This window comes from Montipora capricornis, chromosome 1 (assembly GCF_036669925.1).
Source record: "Montipora capricornis isolate CH-2021 chromosome 1, ASM3666992v2, whole genome shotgun sequence".
Taxonomy (NCBI): domain Eukaryota; kingdom Metazoa; phylum Cnidaria; class Anthozoa; order Scleractinia; family Acroporidae; genus Montipora; species Montipora capricornis.
Window position 1 is genome coordinate 22,093,228 of NC_090883.1, and position 10,902 is coordinate 22,104,129.

At 44.6% G+C, this 10,902-nt stretch overlaps 1 protein-coding gene across 1 annotated transcript; it reads left to right on the top strand.

Annotated features, from left to right (window-relative positions):
• Nucleotides 1–9,026: 9,026 nt before the first annotated feature.
• On the top strand, nucleotides 9,027–10,542 carry LOC138052399 (uncharacterized). The gene has a single exon (XM_068898890.1). It carries the CDS (start codon nucleotides 9,152–9,154, stop codon nucleotides 9,953–9,955), a length of 804 nt encoding a protein of 267 aa, XP_068754991.1. The 5' UTR covers nucleotides 9,027–9,151; the 3' UTR covers nucleotides 9,956–10,542.
• Nucleotides 10,543–10,902: the final 360 nt, after the last annotated feature.

Sequence of the window (10,902 nt, forward strand, 5' to 3'; positions counted from 1 at the left end):
TTATTGTTCCACAGCAAGTGTTGGATATGATATGTACTCTTGTAGTCAAGGACTGAGGTGCACAGCTGTGAGTTGACTATTATTGTCTTGCATCCAACAAACTTGAGGGAAACAATTGTTTTTAATATAAAAGGTCATTAAATTCTAAACACTAAGAAACTTAAAAATAAAGTATTTATGCACAAAAACACTCGGAAACACTTGAAGTAATTATTGGTTTCGATAATTATAATGTCACACGCTACCCGTATATGAACTGTATGCGAGCTAATAGCAGGGATTGAGTGTGGTAGTTTGTCATAACTTCTGGTTACTATATATCCAGTGTTTAGCGCAGAATATTGTTCAGTAGTATCTCAGTGAGAGCACATGTTTTGCTGGATCTCTAATTGTATTTGTTGTATGAAAGAAATGTTTTTTTGTTTTTTTTGTGAAGTGCGGTGTTAGAAATTAAATGAAGAGATGATCCTCGCACTTGCTGGACAATTTAAGTAATTGTGTCATATGCACCCGAAAACTTTTCAGGTGACTTAGCGGGATTCAAACCCACAACCTCTGCGATCTGCGATACCGGTTCAGTGCTCTTACCAAATGAGCTATGAAGCCACACAGCTGAGAGCAGGTCAATTTGTTGTATGAAAAAATAATGATTCCGCTAGAAAACAAGAATGCGTTAGCAAATTCATTGTAGCTTCTTTATACTTAAACCATAATTTCGTTTGAATAAAAGAGAATAAACTACTTTTTTCTTGAAATTATAGAATTGGCTTGTTGTTGAAAGGAAACCGGATTCTTGAAGACGAGGCGGAGACTCTTGGAAAATTTTGCAGGTGTCTCGACTTTTGATGTATCCTTCCCCAGAATGAACCAATGAATTTCAGAATTGGATTCTTAATTAATATCTGGTCTTATGAGGCGAGCCCACCACAACTATAAACTGCGACAGACACCACACAGTGATCAGCATTAAATATTGTCTAGTAAAATGGTGAACTTCACTGCCACGAGCTCCAATTTAACAAGCACAGGCAAATAGACGAATTCCACGATGCAAGACAAAACACAAGACACCGTCAGTGTAGCTTTCCTTTCCATTAACATAATCATCAATATCATCACATGTCCATTCACAGTTGGACTGAATACGTTGGTGATAATTGCTATTAAAAGACGACGAAGGCTTCAGAGCAACGCGAACATTTTGTTAGCATGTTTGGCAGTCACTGACGTCTTGACAGGTCTAACGTCTCAGCCATCGTCAGTTATTAGTTGGTGCCGCTGGCGTTGTTGCCGTCTTCCGCGATTTGCAAACGTTCTTCTTTGCCTTGTTGGCTTATTCCTCGAGTCTTCATCTCATGATAGTTGTTTGCGAGAGACTGGTGGCGTGGTTTACTTTGAAACTCGTCGGCATCAAAGGATGATTAAAGCTCAACAGGTTTCGCAAGAAGATGTAGAAAGATTCTTAAAGGATTGCAAAGCCCTAAAAACAACTGTGTTAGTAGTTGGTGCTGTTGGGCTGTGCTTGTTACCCGGAAATATGTACTTTGTGGCCAGATATTTCGATTTTTCCAAAACAGAGTCCATCTTGTGAGCGAAATAATCTAGTAGATATCTAGTATCTAGTAGATGTTTAGATTTCCAATTACAAACTCTGTTTTGATTGGTCACTAAAATAGTTCACCCTGAATTCAAAATAAATACGTTTCGTTTCTGAGAGAACAAAACAACAACATTCTTTTAAAAATCGTACCGGCTATTCCTGATTTCTGTATTAAATTTAACGTACATTTTACATTTACCTGTTCATCCACGCTTTTGGAAAAGTGTTGCATATCACATGCTTAGCGCCAATATAAAGGAAACACTGCGTTAACTCGAAGGTTTAATAAAACAACAACATAAAGCAATGTCGAGCACGTGGAACAGACATCTGGACGAGCCTGCTCAGTGCTAACAACCGCTGATTACAATGTAAATAACGTTAGTGGCGTGGTTGCCTCCTAGCAGTCTCCCTAGCACCTCGGCACAGAAGTAAACTGAATATGCGTGCAAAGTAAACGCCTAAATATAGGAACGTACAGAGGCTGAACTAGAACAACAACACTGAAAGCGAACCTGAAACAAAACTGGTATACGCACAACGGGTGCAGTCACTGGTCCCTTAGATTTGTCCTTCTAAATGTAGCGAGTAAAATAAAATCCCCACAGTAAGGTGAAAGGGCACGGACTAGTGTTACTAGAAAGAACGCAAAAGCCGAGCACACTACTTTAAGTCCCAGTCCTGATTTTGCCAAAACGGGGCGCTTCGATGACGGCCAGACCTCCTGGGAGGAACGACAGCAGCAGACTCTGGTGGAGCACGTGAAAGAATCGAGCAGTCTAGAGAAGAGGCTGGGGTGCAGGGTGGTGGGACAATGGCTGCAGGTACTGGAGGAAGTTCCTGAACGGGGACAACATCGTGCACGGGTTGCGGAACCGTGGGTTGTTCATAGGCGGGAGTCTGAGTAACCACTGGAGAAGGTGCAGGGACAGTGGACTGTATCGGTAGTAGACTAACGGGGTCGGCGTCATCATCAGAGTCAAATGGGGAAGCCTTAAGGAGGCCACGAATGGGGCCCTGCGGGGACAGAGCTAAAACTGTCGGAGCCACTGGATAACATTCAGACATAGGCACCAAGTAGAGTTTGCTGCGAAACTGGGAGGTGGTGAACTTCCGGAGCTCGCAATAAAGGTCACCACGAACGCAGACCACGAGGTATTTCTCACGGGCTTTCAATTTGTCTCGGTCACCTTTCAAGAAAACTAAGTTGCCGACAGAGACGGCAGCTGAGGGTCGGTTGGTACGGCCACGAGCCTTAGACTTTGCACTGAATGCGTGATTCTGCTGGCGGGAGTAATTCTGACTAAGGATGAGTTGTCTGTCAACTATGGGAAGCTGTTCGCTAGTTAGCTGGTCGCGTTGAGTCCAGACCTCCTGCGCCGAGAGGCCATCACGCCGGATGCGGGAGTTTGTGTTTGCCGTGGCTAGGGCGAGAGTGACGTCAGACACAGGTCCTCCCTCAGGGGACAAGTTGAGGAGCTCTAAACCAAGCTCCTCAATGGCACGCTCTGCGACGGGATTCTTGTTTGGATTGTTGACCCTGCCGATATCCAAGGTAATTCCGTGGGAGAGGAGGATTGGGTCGGAGGCAAGTGCACAGAAACCAGGGGCAGGATCGACACGGACTGTCACACCACCATCATGTAAGGGACGCAGCTGGGAACATAAAACTATGAGGGCGTTGCGGAGATCCTCATGTTTCTCGCTCTTGACAAGGGTGGTTAAAGTGTACGAGGAGACAGTCTCTCTTAGTACGAGGATTAATTGTCGGTGAGGTCGGGCAATATCAGCAGCGAATGAGACGCCAATGGACCGAGGAGCTTCTACGCTTGACTGGGGCTGAAAGTGTTTAGGGATTGATTTCACGGACTCACAGATGTGACAGGAGAAAGATACAAGGTCGATGGCTTTGTCAACATCTAGAGCGAAGAAGTATCGGCTAAAGAGACGCTTTGTTTGGTACTTTGACGGGTGGCTAAACCGGATGTGAAGAGCTGTTAATAGGCCGTCTAAGACGGCGCTCACGAGGGGGTTGGAAGGGTTGATGGTCTCACACAACGAGAAGGCCGTCAGCGGCGATTACGACATCCTTAAGGTAGCGTTTCACATCAATAATTTTGGTGGCCTTCTTAGAGGGTCGGGTACCTTGGCTAAGGTGTGTGTGTCCTCCGAAGGTGAGGGCACTCCAGCTGGGTAGCCTGCCAGGCAGCACAGCTAGTGAAGGGCATCTTGACAGAACCTTGAAGGACATCACTAACAGAGAGGCTGCGAACAACGGAATCCTCGAGTTCGACGATAAATTTGCAAATTTGGTATCTAGAGTCCAAACATTCCTTTGGGTTACGGCTTGCAAAATCAGAGGGTAGGTTCTCAACTCCGGCGATATGAGGTATGTGGACAGAATAGCGGCTGACTGTTGACAGGAAGGTGGTGACCCTTGAGCTGGCTGAGAATTCTCCTCTCTTGAGCTTTTCGTAAGCTTGAACACTCTGCTGTCGGTGAGTACATCGGTTGTGTGTGGGGATTGAATGATATAGGGGGCAAAATGTCTAATTGCCGCGCCAATAGCCAAGGCTTCAATCTCACAGGGCAACCAAGTCACTTGATGCTTACGAAGCTTGGCGCTGAAGAACCCAGCTAAGAGCAGCGAGCCATTTCGGTGTACGTAAAGTGTGGCTGAGATGCCTCTATTCTTGACGGAGCCGTCAGTCACTATCCAAAAGGCGTCTTGAGGCTGGGGGATGGTGATGGTCCGGTTGTCTACCAATGCAAGTTGGGCGGTTTTGAAGGCCAGCAGTAATTCATCGCACCACACAATTTTTGTCTCTTCAGCAAATCGGTGATAACAATGTATTTCCACTTCCCTATTTCACGCAGCACACTGTCAACATTTGGCATTAAGGAGGGTTGAGGTTTGCTGTATTGGGCGACTTCTCCGAACGATGTCACGAGCCGGCTACCACCATTGGGCTTCTTAACGAGAAACGAGGTGTTCAGGTGCTCTAAATGGACGTTGACTTGCTCAGGTTTTGCAAAGACGTCGGCAGCTTCGAGCTCATCGAACTTGTCTTGTAATTCCTCGAGGGTGTTCCTTTTGTACTGTGGAAGCCTGCCTTTGCGCTGAGGAGGAAGGGTGGGGCCGATGTTGACAACAGCCTCAATTTTACCGCTTGCACCGGGATTGAACACATCGTCAAACTCCAGATTGAGAGCTATGAATTTGTCACGAATATCCTGATCTAGGCACCCATCAGGATCAAGGATCACACGGGGGGAGAAAGGCTTGCAGATGGCTGGAGAAGGGGAGGCAGCATTACGTGTGGTAGGAGGTGATGTGGAGGTGGTGGCTTCGACGGGTAGAATGTGCCGAACCTGGCATAACTGCTCACCGCTCTTCAGGAGAATGGGGGAGCCAGTCGTGTTGAGAACGCGTACGGCATGATCGACAGATTGAATTTGCTGGGACGGAGACCACGCATCTTCAGGTTAACGGGGCATGTTAGAAGGGCAATCCAGCCGGGGCTCCAGGGCCCACAGGGTGTCGGAGTCCGCGTCGGAAGGGGTAATGAACTGGAACCCTAAGATTCCACGGAAACGGGGCTTTCCCTGGGGCTCCAGGGGGTTCCAGGGGTACTGAAACTGTTCCCCTGGCAGACGACTGTGCGGTTTGGGTTGCGTAGCAGGAAGGATTGTGTACACCGCATGTTTGGTTGGCGTGTATGCCTGGAGGGTGAGCTGTAGCTGATAATCTCAGTGTCACCTATCTCAATCTGACGTTTGGCAGGGCGAACACCAATGTCGTTGCGGGTCATGAAGGGATTACCGGCCAGGATATCGACGTCTAGCTGACGGATGACCAGGGCATCTAAGTCAAATGTCCACCGTCCGCGGGTTAGGGAGCAGTGGACTTCGCCAATGACATCCATTGGGGTAGCTCCATCAGCCTGACGAGCCATTTGGAAGGCCAGGGTTATGGGGAAACCATACAGTTGGGCGGTGGAGGCGCGGACCATGTTGGGAGGTAGCAGTACGTGTGGTGGGAGGTGAAGTGGAGGTGGAGGCTTCGACGGGTAGAATGTGCCGAACCTGGCATAACTGCTCACTGCTCTTCAGGAGAATGAGGGAGCCCATCGTGTTGGGAACGCGTACGGCATGATCGACAAATTGAATTTGCTGGGGCGGAGGCCACGCATCTTCGGGTTTACGGGGCATGTTAGAAGGGCAATCCAGCTGGCGCTCCAGGGCCCACAGGGTGTCAGAGTCCGCGTTGGAAGGAGTACTGAACTGGACCCCTGGGGTTCCCCTGGGGGTCCAAGGGGTTCCAGGGGTTCCCCTGGGAAAAGCGCTGCCACCACGCAAATATAGAGGAAACAGTTCGTTTACTCGAAGGTTTAATAAAACGACAACATAAAGCAATGTCGAGCACGTGGAACAGACATACGGGCAAGCCTGCGCAGCGCTAACAACCGCTGAGTACAATGTAAATAACGTAGTGGCGTAGATTTAACCGCATACCTGAGCTTGCTCCCATACTTGTGTTTACGAGCAAGTGATCTCCTAGTAATACGATGAAATGTGGATGACCTCGGTACACTTTTAACCAAATATGTCCGAGCACGTTTCCTCCTTTTTCTGCTTTTATAAAATACTTTAGACATCTCAGCCTGTTCTCTGTAATTTTGCTCGGTTCTCGGTCACGTCTATGTAGATGCACGCGCAAATCACAACTAAAGTAAACACACTTTTGCATATCGAGACCTGTACTTCTCCTTTGGAATCAAGTCGTAATTATCATTGAGAATAAAATAACTGTACAGCCTTTCAAACTATATCACGATTATTTCTACAGGGCTGATCGCAGTCTCCACTGATGATATTAAATCTTGTAAATTTAGAACAGAACTATATACACAAGATGGCAATGAAAACGATCGCTAATATGGCTAGTTGAACAATGGATTATAAGCTAGACCATTACAAAGAAACAAACTGTTTAACAGTAAAAAAACAAAAAAAACAAAAAACAAAAAAAACGCAATAGACAAAAAACTTATCTCCGTAGTCAATGGTACACTGAACAGGAGGCTTATTGTTCGCGGTAAAAATGGTACAAGATCGAGTGAGGCCATTTGTTTGCTGTGCCAATGTTTTACCTTGTCTTCAGAAGATTCCAGCATGGCGTCCATTTGTCTGTGGAGTTATTTTCTTTGTCGCTGTCATCTTCAAAGTAGTTCTCAATAAAGTACCCGCTGCTTATTAAAGAATTAGTATTTTGACTTGTATCGCTTTCAATAGTTGCGTCCATTTCGTCGCATTTGAGTATATTTCCATTTCATTCAGTTCGCGGAAAGACCCGTTTCGAAGCTGACGCTCGACATCTTTTTGTGTGGATCTAGCGTGAAAAGCGTATGCCTTTCTTTGTATGTGTCTTGAGCGTCCCAAGAAGAAACTGATTAAGCCAGCAACGCAATGTCGATCTTCAGAAATCCAACAACGCATCACAGAGCTCTCCATAATTTTGGACTACGTGGTTTGCTTTTAATAACCAATGTAAACAGCGCCACGTGCCTTCTATTGTGCATTGCCCAATCAAAACACCGCCACATGCTTTCTTTTGAGCATTGCCCAATCAAACACCGCCACTTGCTTTCTATTGTGCAGTTTTGCTGCACAGGAAAAAAAAACTGAAATCTAACATGTTTTATAACTCGGTGCCCTTACGGGCCCGAGTGAATATCATTTTCACGGTGTACATTAGCAACTGGACACGCTATCTCAGTGGTCTAGAAGGTTTACAGTGGATCGGAGTTCAAGGCAAGCGACATGTATAAAATGGCAGAAAAATCCGAGCGGTATCTTGAATAGAAGGACAGGGCAAAGGAATAGAAAGTGGAAAGCTGGGACAAAAACGAGCATCAGTGTGAGCTATGTGGGCAAAGAAGGGAGAGGGAGAGGCAGAAAAGGAGGGAGAAATGAAATCTATTTTCTTAATTCCGTAAGTACAAATTAGCCATGTATATATTCGATATCCTTAAGTAACTCTATATACGCGCAAGCTACAATAATGCCTCCTCGGGATTTTGCCTCTAGGCAAGTTCCGTGCTGGGGCAACAAAGGAAATAAATCACTTTGCAGTTTATTAATTGCGAAATATATTTGAAGGACTCAGTCAATTCGCAATTTCTTGACTGCGAAATGTTCGCCTGGGCTTAATGTTAATTAAGCTTAAAATTTCCCCCTATTAAAGTACCGCTACTCTTCCCAATTTCCGGAGGCAAAGACAACTATGCTGCAATGTACAGTTGCTGGGGGATGAACAAAAGGAGCTACTGAGAAATCTTTTGTTTTCGTCCACCAACATGGCGGCAATGACGTCACGTGAACACCACCTATTTGCAAGGGCGTGGAAATAATTACACAAAGCCACATAAACCAGATACCAATCAATTGTATGTCAATACAAATTGACCACTTACTAGGTGTCTCCAACTAATCTCTAGAGACACAGATAACAATGCTGCAATGCACAATGGCTGGTTGACGAAAAAAAGAGGTAACGAGATCTTTTATTTTCGTCCACCAAACGGCGACGATGACGTAACGTGAAAACCATCTATTTATAGCTTTTCAGACTACAAAACCTTCAATAGGAAACTTTCGCGGTTAACTATCGTGATTACTGCAAAATTTGCTTCGCAAAAATTTCGTGGACAACCTTTCGATATAATCGTAATGACCGAGAACGTTGTATGCCCGAAATATCACCGAGTGTGTACGTAATCACCTGATTTCGACTGCAATTTGGAATTCTTTGATTGCACTCAAGCGATAAGACGGCCATTCTTAAGACTCTGTCGCTATAATCAAGTAATAATAAACTCGAGTAATTTTTTTTGAAAGACGAACAAAATTGCTTGGTCTTTAAAAAAAAAAAATTCAATTGCTTCAGTATTCCAAATTGCACAAGAAAAATCACGCGATTACATTCATGCAAAAAAAAAAAAAAAAATCACCTAATTTCACCTATCTGCACTATTTTCACTTTTCTGATCCGTTTGGGATTAATTGGGGGTGCTGTAGCAGCCTTCGTATAGTATAATGTAATTGGCTGCTACCCTAGACAAAAGCGCTACTGCTGCTACACTACTGATTAATTTAATTGACGTGCTCTACGGCGTCATCCGCACTAATGCGTTTTCAAAAGTTGTCGTTTTCATCTGGGCGAAAACAAAATAAAGTATTTTCATTCACACCATCGTTTTCGTATCATTTTCACCTATCCAAGCTACAACGTTCAACAACGATGCAAACAACTTTTGTCGAAATTTTTTCCCACGCTTTTCAAATAATTGTTTCCAAATATAATTTTTCACGTTGTTATTGTAAGATAGTTTTGTGCTGGTATGTAGATTTCGTTGGCATGCAGGTTACATATTTATGCTAAGTAGTTAATATTTAAGGAGTTTGTCCGTTAGGAGTTGTCACTTCGACGGCATCTCCGCTTTTGATCAGTTCATTTCGGAAATTTTGTTTTTAGTTTATTTTCGTGCTATGTCTAATCCACCGCCGGAAACTGCATCATTCCAACCTCAACAGATAGACTTTTCTAATTCCGAGACGATCTCGCTGATTTCTTCCCTTCTTGATTCGAAGTTGCAGAAAACATTTGGCGATTTCAAGCGCTCCTTGGACGAACGCGAGGTGGAAACTCGGCGAGAACTAAAGAAATTGAAAACAGACTCTAAGGCAGCTAGTTCACTTCAATTTAAAGGTAACAGAATCCAGTTTGAGTTTAATACACAGCTCCTTGATTGCCTTGATCTGGCTATCTCTAATCTGTCCGAGGGAAACCTGCTGGCTGTTCAAGAACATCTCCAAAAGGCCAAGTCTGATCTTGAGAAACGCATTAAGTTGATCCGCTTTGCTGATAAAAGTCCCGCTGGCTGGGCTGCAGTTGAAGAATATGAGTCCGACGAACTCGCTGAAAATTCGGAAGACGAGAAGAAACTTCGGGCAGCTGAGCGTCGTGCGTTTACCAAGATTAAGCAGAAGTCTTCCGGCAAATCTCGTGTTTCAAGGTTCTCAAATGCTGCTAAATTCCGAGATTTTCAGGCTGTACAAGTCCCTGGATCTTCGACTTCTGCTGTTACGTCTTTTCCATTTTCTGCTCACCGCTCTTATTTTCATCAGCCCTTTCGTGCCGCCCGACACGTCCAGCCTTCTGATATCTGCTTTAACTGCAATCAGCGAGGACACTGGTCTAATTCGCCAGCCTGTCCTTTGTTCTACAAAACAAGAGCTAGTCTCCCCAGCACTGCCGCCAGTTCAACGTCTACAAAGTCAACCACCGTCTGATTTGGCAAATGTTCTTGCACGATTGGGTCCAGATAAGTACTCTGACTTTGACTTTGACTTGGATCACATTTCTCTTGATTCTTACTTTGCAGAATATTTTGAAGGCTCTAGTCCAGTTATTGTTAAGGGTAGGCTTAAAGCTAATATTTCCTTTTGGCAAAGCATTGGTGCCTCTAAGTTTATTTTAGATACCTTAAGTTTTGGTTATAAGATTCCCTTTTCACGGGAACCTACAATTGTTTTTCTTAATAATAATCGCTCAGCTTTGGGTGAGAGTGATTTTGTAGAATCCGCTATTCAGGAGTTACTTAGGGTTGGCTCTATTGTTTCGTGTACTCGCCCGCCTGATGTGGTTAACCCATTGTCTGTTTCTGTACAGTCAAGTCGTAAGAAGAGGCTTATATTGGATCTTAGGCATGTTAATTTCTTTGTGAATAAGTCCAAAATTAAGTTTGAGGATGCTCAGTCTATGCTAAATTTTTTGATCGGCGAGTCTCTTTCTAATTTGTGGGCTTATTCTTTCGATATTAAGTCTGGGTATCATCATGTTGAAATTTACCCCACACATCAAGATTTCTCGGTTTTTCGTGGGTTTTCAATGGGGTTCGGAAATATTTTAAGTTTGTCGTCCTGCCCTTTGGTCTTTCTACGGGCCCTTATATTTTCACCAAAGTTATGCGTCCCCTCGTCAAGCATTGGCGTTCTCAGGCCCTCCGCATTGTAGTTTATTTAGATGACGGTCTGGGAGTATGTGGTACGAAGGATACTTGCCTTCGACAATCTTTGTTGGTGCATTCTGATTTAATTAGCTCGGGGTTCGTCCCAAATAAGGATAAGTGTATGTGGATTCCTAGTCAGTTGCTTCGCTGGCTTGGTTTTCACTGGGATTTTGCTCGGGGCTTGTTGTCTATTCCTGAAGATAAGATATCAGTTCTGCTTGCGTCCAT

Coding starts and splice junctions, on each gene's coding strand:
- LOC138052399 (XM_068898890.1), top strand. CDS start 9,152: ATGTCTAATCCACCGCCGGAAACTGCATCATTCCAACCTCAACAGATA.